General features: G+C 44.6%; 1 protein-coding gene across 1 annotated transcript; it reads left to right on the forward strand.

Annotated features, from left to right (window-relative positions):
* Positions 1-1513: 1513 nt before the first annotated feature.
* On the forward strand, positions 1514-3478 carry LOC140000728 (uncharacterized). Its single transcript, XM_072031390.1, has 2 exons — positions 1514-2260; positions 2386-3478. The coding sequence occupies exons 1-2, from the start codon at positions 2004-2006 to the stop codon at positions 3476-3478; spliced, it is 1350 nt and encodes a 449-aa protein (XP_071887491.1). The 5' UTR covers positions 1514-2003.
* Positions 3479-18042: the final 14564 nt, after the last annotated feature.

Genomic DNA, 18042 nt, shown 5'->3' on the forward strand with positions numbered 1-18042 from the left:
AAGTATGAGCCAGCAGTGTGCTCAGGTGGCCAAGAAGGCCAACAGCATCCTGGCTTGTACCAGAAGCAGTGTGGCCAGCAGGGCTAGGGAGGTGATCGTGCCCCTGTACTTGGCTCTGGTGAGGCCGCACCTCGAGTGCTGTGTTCAGTTTTGGGCCCCTCACTACAAGAAGGACATGGAGGTGCTCGAGCGAGTCCAGAGAAGGGTGACGAAGCTGGTGAGGGGCCTGAAAAACAAGTCTTACGAGGAGCGGCTGAGGGAGCTGGGCTTGTTCAGCCTGGAGAAAAGGAGGCTCAGGGGCGACCTTATCGCTCTCTACAGGTACCTTAAAGGAGGCTGTAGTGAGGTGGGGGTTGGTCTGTTCTCCCGCGTGCCTGGTGGCAGGATGAGGGGGAATGGGCTAAAGTTGCGCCAGGGGAGGTTTAGGTTGGATGTTAGGAAGAACTTCTTTACCGAAAGGGTTGTGAGGCATTGGAACGGGCTGCCCAGGGAAGTGGTGGAGTCACCATCCCCGCAGGTCTTTAAAAGACGTTGAGATGTAGAGCTTAGGGATATGGTTTAGTGGAGGACTTGTTAGTGTTAGGTCAGAGGTTGGACTCGATGATCTTGAGGCCTCTTCCAACCTATGTGATTCTGTGATTCTGTGATCTAATTCCCCTCCTCTTTGTCTTGCCATGATCAGGGACACCTCCCATCAGACCAGGTTGCCCAAAGCCTCATCCAACCTGGCCTTGAACACTTCCAGAGACAGGGCATCCACAGCTTCTCTGGGCAACTCGTACCAGTGCCTCACGGCCCGCAGAGTAAAGAACGTCTTCCTTATATCTCATCTAAACCTACCCTCTGTTATGAGGTCTGCCTGGAGCCTGCTCTTCTCCACACTAAACGTTCCCAACTCCCTCAGCCTGCCTTTGTAGAAAGGGTACTCTGGATCCTTCATCATCTCTGTGGCCTCCTCTGGACTCATTTGAATGCATCCCTGTCTTTCTTTTCCTGGGGGGGGCCCAGAGCTGAACGCAGTGCTCCAGGTGGGGTCTCACGAGAGCAGAGCAGAGGGGGACAATCACCTCCCCAGCCCTGCTGGCCACACTGCTTTTGGTGCAGCCAGAATACGGTTGGCTTTCTGGGCTGCAAGCACACAGTGCTGCCTCATGGTGAGCTTCTCGTCAACCACCACCCCCAGGTCCTTCTCCTCTGGGCTGCTCCCAATCCATTCTCTGCCCGAGCTCTCTTTATCCTTGGCATTGCCCCAGCTCGGATGCAGGACCTCGCACTTAGCCTTGTGGAACCCCATGATGGTCACACAGGCCCACCCCTCCTGCCTGTCCAGGTCCCTCTGGATGGCATGCCTTCCCTACAGCGTGTCATCCCTTCCCACACAGCTCAGTGGCATTGGCAAACTAGCGGAGGGTGCACTCGATCCCACTGTCCGTGTCACCAACACAGATGTTAAACAGCGCCGGTGCCATATTAGCAAGCAGCACAAAGTGTATTTCCTCCTGGTCTGGACGGTATCACACAAGAGGCCTAAGCTTTGGAGGCCACTTCAGATCTCCTGGATTGGCCTTAGGTGGAAGACCTGGAGCTGGTTGACAGATGTGCCTTTTCTACACTTGGTAACCTGGCTGTGCTCATGGTCATCAGACAATATTTCTGTGGTGCTGGACCGTGGGCAGGACTGGAGGGACTGTGTGGTGCAGCCCGAGAGGCAGGCCCGAGCTGTGATCGAACGGACCCTCCTGCTGTATGTGCTTGAAGACACATGGCGTAGCCAAGGTGACCGGGACGGGGCCCTGGGAAGGCACAGCCAGGGACCCCGGCCTGCTGGGAAACACCAGTGCCACGGACAAGACAAAAGTTGGGGGGCATGGAGTGGACACGAGCATTGCGGGAGGCTCAGAATTTGGGGCCAGAGAGCTGCCGAGGTGAGGATGGGCCCTTGGGATACCTCCTACGGGTGGCTGGTGGCGTCTCCAAGCGATGGACTGTGACGTCTGTGAGCAATGGATTGTGACTGCGTGGCCCTGGCTGCTCATATGCGGGCGCAGAGTCCCAGCGCGCCGGCTAGTGCCCGCACTCCGGCTGAGCGGTTGCGTGAGGTCTGGAGTGAGGAGCGAGGTTGGCCTTGGTGCTGGTGTCGTGCCCTGGGAGTTGCTGCAGCAGCTCTCAGTGCCCTTCCCAGAGCCATCAGAGCTTCTTCCACGGCCCTGCGTCGTTCGGGCCGTCGGGAGACCCAGGAGGAGCGCTCGCAGCAGCAGAGGTAAGCGCGGTGGGGACACCTTGCCCTGGGCAGCTGGAAGGGTTTCCTCCTCTGGGGACCTGCACAGCTCTTGCAGCTGCCCCCACAGCAGCCGATGACCGTGGCCTCTTCTCTGCCTTTTGCAGCGTGACAGCTGCTGGTGCAGCAGCAGTGAGGAGGAGCAGCCCCTCATCCCCTGCTCCACGCAGCCCACTGCAGCAGCTGGAGAGCATGGCCACGGCGCTGGAGAGCCGCTGCCCCATTTGCCTTGACACCTGGGACAATGCGGGCTACGTGATGCCATGTCTCCACCAGTTCTGCTTCCGATGCATCCAGCAGTGGGTGGAGAGCAAGCCCGAGTGCCCCCTCTGCAAGAGGAGGGTCAGCTCCATCGTGCACTCGGTGCGGGCAGACAACGAATTTGAGGAGCTCATCATCCCAGCGCCGGCAGAAGCATCCTTCATCACCCAGCCGGCAGGGAGAGCTCGTGGCCGCGCAGCCACCACCAACCCCCGTCACCGTCCTGCAGCACCACCATCAGCTGCAGGGCCGGCTCTTGTGGGAGGCCTCCAGCCTGAAGTTTGGGCCTCCCTTTTCCGAGACCACCCAACGCTGATCCATCCCGTGCTGCCCTGGCTGCGCCAGGAGCTGAGGCGCATCCATGGGGATGACCATGCGGAGGCGCAAATGGTGGAAGACCTCCTCACCTCCGCCGTGGGCCTCCTGGGGCTGGATGAAGATCGCCTGGTGCAGCTGCTGCAGCTTTCCATGCCGGAGCACGCAGCCACCTTTGTGCACCGGCTCATCAGCATCACCGTGCAGCGGTGCAGCTGGGTGGCCCACCGCCTGCTGGGCCTGGAGGGCTCCCGTGCTGCCATGGGACAGGCAGGCAGCCCCACAGCTGGCCCCAGGCCTTCTGCCTCCCGAGAGGGGCCTCCTGGTCCTGGTCCAGAGCCCTCCAACAACGCTGCTCGAGGCAGCACAGACGAACTCGCGGGCGGCTCCAGTGCTGCCCTTCAAGGGAGTCGCAGCCAGGCCCCCTCCAGCGTGGTTCCTGTCCCCAGGAACCAAGAAGCGCCCCAGGAGGAGACACCGGAGGCTGTGCCTGGAGCCTCCACAGCAGACCAGGGCAGGGACCATCCCCAAAGGGGGCCCCGGCGAGCCCCGAAGAGGAGGGCCCCCACCTCCCAGGCCTCTTCTCCAGCAGCCAAGAAGAGGCCACCCCGCCGGCAACACTAGGGCAGCGCCCCAGGAGCTGGCCACAAGAGGGCCGGGCCAGTGGGTGGGGCACACGGAAGGCCCTCAGGAAATACAATGTAGAAAATAAATCATATGTATATAAAGTCTCAGTGTAGCTAACAATGTATTTGGTGTCGCCATCCCCAGCCCTACTGCCATCTCCCCCTCTTTCTGCTGCTGTGCCCACCGCCTCCTGGCATGCCCACTGTGAGGTCTGGTGGGGTTGGGGCACGGCGATGCTGCCCTTGGCCAGGAGGGCTGGGGTGTTTGTCTCGGCGCTCCCCTCCCCTCGCCAGGTGCCCGGCCCCACTGCTGTGCTCTCCCTGACAGCGCGTGCTGCCCAGCCGCAGGCCTGCAGCTCTGCAGCTGCTCCCAGCGGGAGGTTTGGTGCCAGGGGGTGCCTGGGGCCAGCCTTTGCCCATCCCCTTCGCCCCAAACCTGGCCTCCTGCTCACCACCCCCCGTGTCCCCAGTGCTCGGGGCTCTGCCTTCCTGCCATCATGCCCTGCTGGGCATGGCCTGGCCATGGCAGTGCCCAGATACCCAGTGTGCAGAGTCAGGGCCTGGCGCTGCTGTTGGCTGCAGGAAGCCAGGCTGTGCCCTGCGCACACAGCAACCCCGAGCAGGTCAACAGGGGGAAAGGCAGATATCTGCACCTGGGGAGGAACAGCCCCCGGCTCCAGGGGTTGCTGGGGCTTCCCTGCTGGAAAACAGCTTTGCCAAGAAAGTCCTGGGTGTTCTGAAGGACACCAAGTTGAATGTGAGCCCAGCAGCAAGCCCTTGCCAGAGAGAAGGCATGTTATGTCCCCGGCTAGATGGCTTACTGAATGAATACATTGGGTGAATGGGCCGCGTGCTTATGTGGTGGGCTCTGCCTGAATCGCTGAGCCCAGAAGGTGGTGATCAGTGGCGAAAGTCTCACTGGAGGCCAGAAACCAGCAGTATTCCCCCATGTGTCAATGCTTGGTGCAGTCCTGTTGAAAATCTTCAGTAAAGATCTGGATGTTGGCAGAGTGTACCCTCAGGAAGTTTGCAGAAGACCAAGTGTGCCCTCTGCAATAGGAGATGGATTTCCATCTTACACAACCTGATCTTCTCATACACTGGGTGGCTCACCATTCTTCCAGTCTCTGCCTTTGGCTTTTGGGGCCTGGGCCATGTGGCTGGAGCTAGCATTAATGAAGACTGAGGCAAAAAAATCATGAAGTACCTCAGCCTTTTCCTTTCCTTGGTGACCAGGTATCCTGTTGACACCTGGAGAGGACCTATATCTTCCCATATCTTCCTTTTATCACTGATGTACCTGTAGAACCCTCTTTTATTGACCTTGACATCCCTGGTAATATTTAATTCTAAACAGGCTTTGGCTTTCCTAACCTGATCCCTGGCTGCTCAGACAATGTTTCTGTATCCCTCCCAGGCTACCTGTTCTTGTTTCCACTCTCTGCAGGCCTACTTTTTCAGTTTAAGCTTGGTCAGGAGCTCCATGTTCATCCAGGTCTCCTAGTGTTTTTCCTGATGTGACTGAGTTTGACTTTCTCTAGTGAAATTCTATTTCTAGTACTTACTGGTTAGGTTAACATCAAGTAATGTTCATTGCTTGGCGAAACGTATTTGTCTGCATGTCCACAGGAGGGGGCAGTTGAATAAAATTTTAAGCAGTTTGCTGCATAGATGCTTTTTCATACTTTATTTTGTGTGCAGTGTTTCTGTGTGTTGAAGATGGGGGAAAACTAAGACATGAAGGAAGTGCATGGAGACAGACTGAGTAGCCCTCCAATTCATGAAGTAGTCTGTTGAGCTCTTCTAATGTGAGGATTTTGCATTGTTTCAAGTCAATCTTCACTTCAAATCAACTAATGCAATGTACACATAAAAAGTAATCTACTAAAGTAAATAACAAACTGGGTCATATAGTTCATATAGTACCTTGGGCTGAAAATTCCGTACTCTGCTTTAGAGGGCAATAGATCTATGGCACTTTACCAGGAAGACTTTTTTTTTTTTAACATAATTAGTGTGCTCACATATTTACCTAACATTTACCTAACATGAGAAAGCTCCTTACTTTTTACTATTTCCTAAAATAACTTCTTCTCCTATTGTTAAGTGGTAGCTGGTATGACTTCTACTGTCTTCCAGACACTCTACAACAAGCAGACAGAAACTGTAGCTTCCAAAATGTAGCTTCAAAACAGGTCTTGTAGTAAGAGGGCTTACGTATGTCAGGGAATTAAGAAAGAACTAAGGGAATTAAGAAAGAACTAAGGAAAGAGAGGACAGGTCTTCGCTTCTCTCACAAGTAGTGAAGGTCCATTATTAAGTTTTATTGTATTAGTATTATTCCTGCTGGTGACATAAGCATAATCAATTAAGTTAATTGCTTTGCTGCTGCAAATCTCATGAACTCAATGTAGGGGAACAGATTTACAGGTGTTTTTTTTTTAAAAAAAAAAAAAAAAAACTTTCATATTTTCTTGATGACAGCATGTATTATATTTCAAAACCCTCCTAGCACTGGTCTAACTGCTCTCTCTGACAGCTACAATCAAGTTCCTGTTTGTCTGACTGCTAGCACTTCTACCAGTGAAATGCTGAGTGAGTGCAGTGGGAGCAAAACTGAAGTACAATCTCCCCCAGAATATCATTCTAAGCGATTACTGCAGGAATATAGAACGATTCTTGGTCTGAATAAGCAGTGACTTATCAGGGCCAATATCAATAGATGAGGAAACTGAGGCAGGGAACAAGATGCCCTTTTCATGTGATGTGGCAACTATGGGGGAGCAACAAGAACCTGACTTGCCTGAGCCCAAAGAAGTTAGCTGAACCTAAGCCTCATTGTTAAAACTTATGCCAAAAGCTCTTCTGTTAATGTCTTTGATTTTTCACAAAGACATTTTATCCAACCTCAAAGCTCTCAAATGTCTGAAAACTATTCAAGGTCAGCTACAAGAACACTTTCCACTTAATATCCTTGCTTCTCAGAGATTGCATCTGCAGAACTAACTATGGCTGCTTGCTATTTGTGTGACAAAGCTATGACCATATTCTTTGATTCTTTTCAAGAAAGAGACAGCTGCTTGGCTGCACTGACAGCAATGCATTTTTAAATTCCTGAGACTCCAATTAAAAACTGGATTGGTTTCCAAACCACTATTAGTGGCACACCAGGGGATAAGGATTTTAATTTATTTCCATGAATATAAAGCTTGTCTCTTTATTTGTGCCATAATGATGAGGAGAGAGTGTACTACAAACAAGCCTTTCTATTTAACAGTGAGAAATAGTGTCCCCCAAACAAAGTGGAGACTGTGATTAGTGTTTTTCCCCTTGTAATATGTCTAGATTACAGGAGTTGGCACTGGTGAGACACACATACCATTAGGAGATGTGATACAATAAAACAGCTGGCAAACTTTCTGAACTGACTCTGCCTTGTGTCCATCTCACTAATTTTCTGTGAGACAGGGCTTGATGTTCCTGAGCTTGTGGCATCTCTCTCCTCATCAGACAGACAATCATATAAAACTTCTTCTTCCTATTTTGTTTCAGTATTACCTGAGGAGTGGACTTGGTAGTACTTTTCATCATGTGACTGCTCCTTACTGGGTTCTGCTCAGGAAATGAGATGATGCAGTGAGCTGTAGCAACACAGAAGCATGTTCTGCCCTGGCTCTGCCTAAGCCTGCTCTGCCAAAGCCTTCAGCATTGGCTCAAATTCTTTCCTCTTGATAGTGATTACAGAGGACTCCCACTGAGCTCAGAGTAATTAAACCAAATTTTCAGTGTTCTGGCAGCATGCATCCTAACCCTTCCCTTCCTGTGTTTTGTGTGGGTAGACATGAGTCCAGTCTTCAATGAGAAATTGGAGGACTGCTGTTTCTATAGGTACCAGCAAAATATTACTGTATAACTGTGCCTGATACATCAGTGATTGCTAAAAGCAGAGTCATATTGTGGGTGTCAAAACTAGTGAGATATTTGCAGGTGTCAGTGCACACCTGGGCTCAAAGAGGTAAAAAAGTCATTTCAATGTTCAATTCTAAGGAAAGAGCTTGAATAAAGAAAGCATTAGGCCTCTTTGCAGGTTCAGCATAGTGCTCCAGCCAATCAGGGGCACATTCCAACCATGAAAAAGAACTTTAAGAACTTGTAGGCATATTCAAGGAAGAAAAGTCCAAGGACCAACTGTTAGGAAGACAACATCTTTTGTTTGGGAAGTCTGAGCCTGTGATATCCAGAGGCTGAGGCCCAGTGGAAGAAGGACTTGTGCCTGCTTGTGGTATTATTCATCTAGTCTTTTCCCACATGCTGTAGTCAGATGGCATGCTGGCTTGTGTGCATCTTTGGTCCTGATAGTGTAGCTGCCATTTTTTCCTTCTCTCTGAGCAGGTGCTGCTGAGCAGTCCTCATGCACCTAAGGTCAACGTCTCAGGCACACTTACACTCCTTAGTTCAGGCACCTTTTTATCAAAGGACAGGATAATCGATTTAGTTTTCATCTACCTTCAGAGCAAAGGCAATGCTGTACAGAAAAGCTGAGTTTGAAACACATTTCCTTCTGTGGAGGTTGCAGCATCTCTGCAGTTCTGAGACTGTCACTGTCTGAAATGTAAAGAAGAAAGCAAGTTTAAAGTCAACCCTGGCAATAAAGCACTTCAGCATCTTTTGGCTCTCTCCTTCCTCCCTCCCGCCCCCCACATTTTATTATCTTCTACCTCAAACCCAGAAGTGATGGCATTGAAAACACCAAGGAAGATCCTAAAGAGAAATGAAATGCCTGATAATGGATGGAGGAAAGCAGAATCCAGTATTTCAGTAATGAAAACTGAGCAGTCTAATACAAGGAGTCTTAATTTTGCTCCTCACCAAAGGTTATGTGATGATTCTTCAGAAGAAAACAGCAATCAATACTTAATGATATAGAAAATCCTTCCCTTCCACTTGATTCCTGAAGAGCTGCAAAGGGTTCAGATTCAAATGTCTCTTTTCCTAGGAGACAACCCACTGCAAGAACTTAAAAGATTCAGAAAACAAGAGTAATTCTTTACCTCTGCCACAATGATTGGAGATGTTTGAAGAAAACAAGAAAGAAAATTTGAAGGGAAATTCAACATCCCCAATGCTCCCAAGAATTTTGTAGGCAATGCCAGAAAAAATGGACTCGGTTGGTGAAAATGATTTGTTCAAATGCCTCTTTAAAGGAGAAGGTCAATGTCACTGAAGCTTTACTAATTATTTGCTTGACAGGATTGTGTTTCAACCAAACAAAAAATAAAGAGAAGTATCTAGAGGAAAACCAGAGACGGCAGGCTGGGAAGACAGATTTTTGACTCCTTTCAGTTGCAGGAGTATACTTGCAAGCTTTGTCTGCTGAATTTTTTCCCACCTGAAATGTTGCACCAGGAATACTGACAAATTGATAATGACAGCAGCCTTTCTAGCTGCTCTATATAAAATGGCATAAGGTAAACATATGAAACAGGGAACAGCTGTTGCAATTATTTGATGCACAACTTCATTTTCAACTAGTTTTGCACGTCCAACCTAAGAAGGTAGAGATGAATCTCTTATGGAATCTATTTACACTGTGCATTGGGATATTTCATATGAAATACATTTGTGTTCATGAATACATCCTTTAGACCACTGTATTCCTGCAGGATCCCTGTGAAGTGCCAGCCTAGCATCAATGCACATGGAACCTGATTCTAGTTGCACTCGAATGATGTGTTTTTAAAAATAAGCCATAAAACCACTGACAATCCACTGGGCCAGATAAAAGATCATTCTCGTCCATATCTGTTCTTAGAAGCAAAGGTGGGTTGGGATGAATTGCTTCAGGGACTTCCTGAATGATCTCCACCTGTTTCCCTTTGTTTCTCTCAAAGAAGTAATTAAGAGAAAAATGTCGGGTATCATATAATAAGTGTAAGGATTTGGATTATTATATATTAGGTTGGAATTGGGATGCTGGGGTCACTTTTCACAAGTAGCTAGAATACAACATTTCAGTGGTATAAGAAATTCCAACAGGTGTACAATTTAAAATGACTACTTTTAAACTCAGCAACAAGATCTTGCCTTAACTGTCAGCAGTTATGCAAAGACGAATGCTTTTATGTTTGAGACGGAAGAATGAGAGAAGAGAACAAAGAGACTGTGGACAGTTACCATACATATTTCCATCTGCAAGTGACTGGGAAGAATTAAAAATAAAATGGTTTTATTGCAGCCTGCTTGTACTGCTTGACAGGGCTCCTGTTATGTTTATTGGATGACTGAACGGACAAGGCCATGTCATGGCCTTCATCATTTTCTCAGTTTTGCCAAGTGATGAGACCAATTCCTTTATTTTTAATATCCTCTTTATCTGTATATCTGTACACATATGATGTGTGTGAGTATAAATTGCTACTTACTGTGCTAAGGTGAATTTGCTAATACAACAATGTACTACATCCAAGCCATAATATATAAGCTATTTTGGAAGCTTCATCTTCACATAATACCAGGATTTACAGATATCCCTGCAGAGTCAGATAAAACAGCCTTCAGTGTTTGTTTCTAATTTTACAATTCACAGTCAGAAGCTATAAAATTTCCATAATATCTCCCTTCTTGTACTGCAAGTAGCTGGAGACTACCCAGGCAGTGCCTGGAAGGAAAGATTTACAGGGATTGTAGTACTCATTGCAAAACCACAGATCTTGGTTTCTTTATCCTCTTTTTGTCTTCATTCTTCTCTGAGTTTAAAATAACTACCTTGACTAACAATATTTGCACTAATAATTCTTAAAGAACTACATGTGTAATCTACCCAGCTACAAACGTATCTGAAAAAAAATAGGCTGAAAAATGAAGTGGTGAAACTAGAATTGTAGGATTCTTCAGGTTTTCAGCATCTTGTTCAAAAAGTACAAAAAGCTTGTTACAAAATGTGCTATGTTCTTCAGGAAAACCTTGGAAATGATGCTGTTATTTGTTTTTGTCTAAGTAAAACATTCAGAAAACTATACAGTTTTGATCCATTTTAATGCAATGAAATCATCATTTGGTGACACCTTTTATTCATGAAGAATTTAGGCCATGTGCAATGTAGTTGAGAAAGTTCGATTATTTAGGACCAGGAGAAAAAGAATATGAGAAAATGAACAAGGCTGATTTCTTTCTTCACAATTGCTGCTGGTTGTGTTCAGGTAACCCTGATGATATTTGTACTTCTCCAGTCAATGTTAAACACAGAGTCTTCCTTGAAATGTCATAGATAGCACTATCAGGCTGTTTTGTTTAAAGAGAACAAAGGATATCACATTGCATTTTGAAGTGGGGAACAGGAAAAACTGCTGTTTGCGTAATCTTGTGTCTCAGGATGCTACTCTGTTATTATTATGCCAATCCAGCATTGGATTATACTTTATTCGGAAACAAAACTATGTGGGAACCTTGTGGTGGTTTTACCGTGCTGGGCAGCTAAACCCCACAACCGCTCTCTCACTCCCCCTCCTTTAGATGAGGAGGGGGAGAAGTAAAGCAAAGAACAACTCACGGGTTGAGATAAGGATAATTTAATTAAAGGGAAATAATTAAAAATAATTATAATAATTAAATAAAGACTACCATGAACTAAACAATTTAACTAAGGGGAAATAAAAAGGGAAAGGGGAAAGGGAGGGAAAAAAAAAAGGAAAATAAAAAGAAGGGAGGAAAACGAACAAACAAAATAAATTAAGGCTATATGGAAGTGCAGAGGAAATAAATTACTCTCTACTTCCCACAAATGAGCGATGATTGACCACGTCCTTGAAGCAAGGCCTCAACGCACGCAGCTGGTGTTCGAGAGGAGGACCCACGTCTTCCAAACGAGAGCCCACCCCTCCCCTCTTCTTCCTGTTTCCACCTTTTATTGCTGAGTTTGACATCACATGGTATGGAACATCCCTTTGATTGGTTTAGGTCAGCTGCCCTAGTGATGTTTCCCTCCTCACCTTTTGCCCACCCCCTAGGAGGGTTAGAGAAAGGCCTAATACTGTGCCACTGCTGCTCAGCAGTAGACACAACACTGGTGTGATAACACTGCTGTTCCAGCTACAAGTACAGAGTACGGCACTGTATGGGCTGCTGCCGGGAAAGTTAACATTCCAGCCAGACCCAGTACAAACCTGCAGCTGCTTATCTTACATCTGAATCCATGGAAAGAGGTCAGGAATCCAAAATTCTTGCACTGTAGTTGCTGATGTCCACCGTACCTTCCAACCATACAAGTGGCTTCAATTACTCTGCACCCCAGAATTCATTGTTTACAGGATTTTTCTTGAGCTATTTTTGGAGATTTGTGACAGACATCTCTAGATTAGTTCCCTTAAAACTGCAATGCATCCACCTGAACTATCTTAAACCAGCTTCTCTTCACTGTACATGCTGATTAATGGTTTCTCCTTCAATGGAGAATATAATGTGACCAAACTTGTCAAAGATGTTAGATAATGGAGCCAGTCTGTGTCTACTTTGCATAGTGTCTTGGAACAGTCACTCTTTCTGTTAACATTCATTGTTTGGTGGCATGTTTTAATGCCTGTATCGGTGACCATTAGGTAATATTTAATTCAGGGCATGCACTGTATTGGAACAGCCAGAAAGCACTAGTTGTCAACAGGTCCCTTCAATAACAGCACACACCCTGAAGGGTTTGCTTGACAGTGGATTGTGTAGTATGGAAACAGGGCTATTACTGAAAGAGGAGAGAGAATGTTTGACCAGCGGCAGCAATACTTTTATTAACAAAAGCAAATCACAAGTGTTAGTGGGAGTGTGTACTCCTTGATAAATACAAACACCTCAAAAGTAAAATGTTAATTCCTTCATTACTGAAAACATTACCATCAATAGACAGTCCCAATATTGTCTATTTCCATGGAGACCACTGCAGTCTCTTAAAGCACTAGCGTGTGGGCAGAGAAATATGCTATTTAGTTAACTAATAGTTGAAAAGATGAACATGAATCCTTCCTACATATTCTGGGAACTTGTAAATCCTGAAAAAAGTACAGCTAAGACAAGATTACACTAACAAATTCTAAACTCCTGTAGCTAATTCCTCCTTGTGGAGTTGCTTAACTTCAGGGACACAAATGCCCACAGATGGGTGTTTCAGTATGTATGAATGTCCTGATGGTCTTCACTGGATTATTTTGCTCTGCAACAAAGACTAGGACATCTGACACTGCTATGAAAGTGAACAACCTGACATTGCCAACTTTGTGCAAGTTTGTTCCTTTAATACCAGTGCCAGCAAGGGTAGAGGACAGTGCTGCGTTTAAGTGATACAGACATATATAAATATCTCAAATTCATTAGCTAGATGGATTTGGACTGAGGAGATAACTGATTTTTACATCAAGAGAAGCAATCCCTTCATTCAACTGAATCATTACTTTGTGGTTACACCTTCAGTGTTCAAGGGGAGAACTGCTTATATGATGATACACTAAGCAAAGTAGTGAAGGCTAGATTTGTCCTATGCTGCGCATATCACCGTTATTAAAAATAGGTGCAAAATGCTGTTGTAATGTTATAGCATCTGCTTTTCCTTGTGCTGGAGGACAGACCTGCAAGTAAGTCTTTCTCTGAAGCCTTTTTCATGTAAGGGTAGTTGTACTAACCGTAGCAATCATGAAAAAAAATCTCTCTCTGAAGATGCTACTACTGTGGTCTAGCTTATCCATTTGTCATTGAATTTTTAATTTCTGGAGTTGTGGAAATAACTCAGCCTATTAGCATAGTCCTGAAATACTTGTTTTAGGGCAGGGCTCTCATCAAAAGCGATACTAAGTTCTGTCTTGAGGGGACAGTACTGAACTACAGGCTCATAACTGAGCAAGTTCATGACTGTGAAGGTAAAGAGGCACTGAGTGCACTCGGACTTGAGAAATTCTATAGTCCTTGTCCTTTTTTTTTATTATTTTTTTTTATTTTTTTATTTTTTTTTTGTCTGCAGGGCGTAGCTGGTACTTCATGGAAATGTCTGAAGCTAGTGTACAGTATCTATGCCAAAGACGTACTCTGCCATAAACTCTGCATTTTTATATATTAACCTTTGCAGACAGTCCAGTGATGGGTCCGAGCCCCTTTGCAAACAGTGCTAGAATTCCAGCTAGAGTCTCTTAGAGCTGACAACTACACTGGTCATCATATATTTGAAACGAACTCCATTTATTAAAATAGGAAAAAAATAAGACATCTTTGTCTGGCTCTCAGGAAAGTGAGACTTGACTTAAGGTGGTATTACCATGAAACTACATCAGGAAAAGTTCAAATTGGATGTTAGGAAAAGTTTTTTCACCAAGAGGGTGGTGAGGCACTGGAACAGGTTTCCCAGGGAAGTGGTCACAGTTCAAGAATCATTTGGACAGCACTTTTAGTTTAATTTTTAGGAAAAGGAGTGTGGAGCCAGGAGCTGGACTTGATCTCTGTGAGTTCCTTCCAACTTAAGATATTTTACGATTCTATGACTCTACAGTCAGACTTGACCTTTTCAGATGTACTAGCAGTTCTAGGACAGAGCAGCCCTGCAACATTTGAGTTGCATGATTCCCACTTAGATGGAAAAAAAATCTTTTAGATGAGATTTTATACGATTTGTAGTGTTCATTACAATTTCTGTTTGTATGGAGAAACCCACAGATGAATTATTTTTCTGAACTGTTGGCAAAACCTCCTTGAGATTAAATAGCTTGCTGAATAAGAAAGAAAAGAAAAGCACTTGAGTGCATAGAGAAGCAAACAGAATTAGGATGTGTTCAGAATATATTCTTTCTGCCTTAAATCAAGGACATCAGTAACTAAAAGTTTCCTGAAGCTATTCTGTGGAAGGTCTGTGACTTTGCTGCCTGTGGTAACTGCAGAGATGTGCTGCTAAAAGAAATTGATTAGATTTTACATGGTATTGAGCAGCTGCTGTACATTGTATATTTCAACAAAACACTCAGAAACATCAATGTTTGCTAGTGCCTTCCTGCATGTACATACACTGAGGTGAAAGCCTTCCAGCCCATATTTGTTCCAGAATCAAGGACTCAGTCTCACATATACTTGCTATCTTGATGCCAAAGGAAGCTCCATCATAGAGTATTCTTACTATGTCACCATCTTAACTATTGGCATCTCAAATCTTAAGAGTCATGGAGAATAAAAGATATCACCAGACTTCTGCTTCTGAGACCAGGGATCTGAGTGCAAAACAATTTGTACTATGCCAGTTGTACCCAACACTATCCATAAAGGCTGTTAGTCTGTACAGACTACCCAAATGCCTTTCCGACTGTGTGCTGGCTACAGGACTTCCTGGTCTAACTGCCCTGACAAAATGTTGCACAAGTGTCCAGGCCTTGGAAGAAACATTTCCCACCTTGAGAACCCTTTAATTTGACATGGGGACTGAAGGGAAAGAGAGATGCAAGGAGAGGTGTGCCATGTTCAAAGCGCTATAGCAAACCTACTGTGGATCTAGAAACAAAAGTTGCCATGGACTTACAGTCCATATGTCATGTTTTGCACTGAGAAGAGTGGCCAAACTTTACATTTTAGTGTTAGCTAACTTGAGTTGAATACATATCTTTTAGTCAGTGGAGGCAACCTTAAGTTATTCTTAGGTAGGCAATAAATGCCTTGATATTATTAATGAGCAAGGTGGTAAGGACAATAGGTAATAAACATGGAATTACCAGGGAAGCCTGTCAGTTGCTGAATACATATTTTGTGAAAATAAGCTACTTTTATCAATTGGCATTACCAAAAATGACCTCTGAAATACTCACATGAAATACTTCCAGGAAGCTGCTTTAATGGGCAATGACAGAAGAGTCAGACTAAGTCACTATTACTCTTGTTTTTGCCGTTGTTGTTGTTGTTCTTCTATCAGCGTTCTTTGCATATCAGCTTTGTGAAACCTGGTTTTTTTTTTTCCTGTTTCTTCTGAAATAGGCTGCTGGGTGGAGTAGTATTCTCTTAGAAACTGTGGAGCAGCAACAAGCAAACAAACAAAAAAATCAATGGGAACCAATAATGCTTGTAGAATTATGTTCTTATTCCAATGTTCTTACTATGTTTTAGGTACTTAACATTTTCCTAAAACTGAATCTGATAATGTGAATTCTGCAATTATTGATACTGCCTATTTTGTACCATAGCGGAAGGTGAATTAATTTAGTCTGATTTACTTTTTATGGAGCCACACACCTTCTGTCATTATTAGCAAGATTATTGTTGCATAATCTTCAATTACACAATCGAGCTCAGGAAAGGAAGATATTCTCAATACTTTCTTCTTTAAATCTTTGAAATTAGACTTTCAGTATCATAAGACTAATCATGTCTCTTCGTGTCCACCCTGTCCATTAAAGTCTGACGATATCCTGATTTTACTAGGAAGTTGTGAATTATTTATGTAATGGAGTTGTCTGTGATGGGAATAGAAGATTTGAAGGGAAGCAGATCTGAAATCTGACAGAAAAGACATCTGGTTGCTTGGCATGGGGGTTTATTTTCATGGCCTGAAGGCAAAGTGTAGGCAAGCAAAAGATGATCTGCTTGAGAGGTAGAAATGTCTCATGTTTTCACTAAAATAGTGATGCAGAGTCTTCCTGGTTGCCATGGCTGAATTTGAGTTAACCCATTTCCATCTATGATCTATGATCTGAGACTGCCAGTATGCAGTGTAACATCACTAAACACCCAACCCCTGTGTATGTAAGTGCATATATGTGTGTGTGCGTATGTGTGAACGGAACAAAAAAAGGAAGAAGCCTTGCAGTACAGCATGCCTGCCTCCAAGTTAGGAAGCTGTACCTCAGAAAATGCTGTCCAGGAGGATCCTCTAATCATACCGTTATCACAAAATCAGAACCACCCCTTCCCATTGACCTTCATGACATTCAGCACTGCGCTGCAGCCTTGTCTCCAAGGGGTGGTCAGGGAAGTGCTGCAACTTGAGAGGAGGCAGAAGGGGCTGTCTCTCCTCCGCCAAACATCAGCTTTGCAATCCTAAAGTGGAAAGTTGCTCCTGGTTCCAGTCACACCAAAGCATAGACAAAGACTTAGAAAGTCTCAATCCAATTAGCATTTCCTTTCTATGTACTGAAACTGAGTAACTTGAACTCTGTGATGGCCAGGGTCTTTTGTGCTGTTTAGCAATGGTTCAATAATCTGGGCTTGAAAGCATAATTTTAGGTAAATAGTGCCATGTTCAATGAGGAATGTATTTTAGCAGTATCAGCTTGAATATTTATTGTAACTTATACCCACAGCAATAGTAAAAGCTATTTTGCAATTTCAACATATTTCAACAATCTGTCACAAGAAAATATTGACCACCTGTGAACTAGTAAAATAAAAGCACTTATGCTTCTGTTAAAAACAGTGTATCTAAGTATATGTGACAGCTTTGGGATACTTGGTACAGAGAACTGTCTTTATAAAATGTTGATATATTGAATCACAGCACAAATAAATTATTTACATGAACTGAACACCAAGTGCTTAAGTGAATCCTGACTATTCCAATGGCATTAGCTACTAGAAGGGACTTGCTGGCATGTTGCTGGCAATGTTATGGTTGTTCAGTGTCTGTATCCGAGCTCTGTTTGTGCCTTACATTCAGTGAGTAAAGTGCCTTTTCTGTATGCTAGTGTGAACAGTTGGTATCCTAAGGCTTAGACTTTATATGGAAAGCGGTTATAACTAATTCCTTTATTTCAATTAGCCAAAATTGTCCAAAATTGTACTATATAAAGTCTGTTTCTATTTCAAAGCTAACTTCTGAATGGGTTGGTAGAACTTCAGTGCTTAAATATCCTATGGATGTTGGGGACAGAAATCCACAGATGGTGAAAAGCAGTGGTTCTTGTTGGAAAACCCTGGAAAAGAATGGTTATGTGCTCATGTAATGTGGAATCCCTTTTTTTTTTTTTTTTTTTTTCCTGGAGAACTGCAGTATTGGCAGACCAGACATTATGTTCTCTTTGGTGTTACTACCTGTTCTGTGGCCTCCAATGTCAGACTTAGAGCATGAATACTGTGACACAATGCAATCACTAAGAGATGATACTGTTGAATCCCAGACAGGAATATTCCATCATAAGTGATCAGGCACCTTGTCCAAGTATAGTTAGCTTGCTCAATGAAAAGTGAGGGGAATTTTTTTCAGAAAAGTGAGAAATGCCAAAGCAGATTTAAGAGCAGTTAAGACTTAAAGCAGTAAAGCAACTTACTCCCACAAGCTTTTAGTAGGAACTGGACATTACACTGTCAGAGCTGAGGGTTTCTGAAAGAGCTGTATCTAGTGTGAACTTTTTTCTAGGAGTAGCTTCCTTGCTGGTAACAGTATTTCTAAGGATTTTGAAAATGATAACGTGTTAATAGTCTTTATAACCAAGCATAACTGAGGCTCCCTTAGTTTCTACAACACTTTTGCAGACTCTTCAAAGAACTGAGCAGATATGTTTCAGTAATAACCTTATGTTAGGACTCCAGCTGTGTGGGCACAGCAGGAAACAGCACTAGGCC

This window comes from Anas platyrhynchos, chromosome Z (genome assembly GCF_047663525.1).
Source record: "Anas platyrhynchos isolate ZD024472 breed Pekin duck chromosome Z, IASCAAS_PekinDuck_T2T, whole genome shotgun sequence".
Lineage (NCBI taxonomy): Eukaryota > Metazoa > Chordata > Aves > Anseriformes > Anatidae > Anas > Anas platyrhynchos.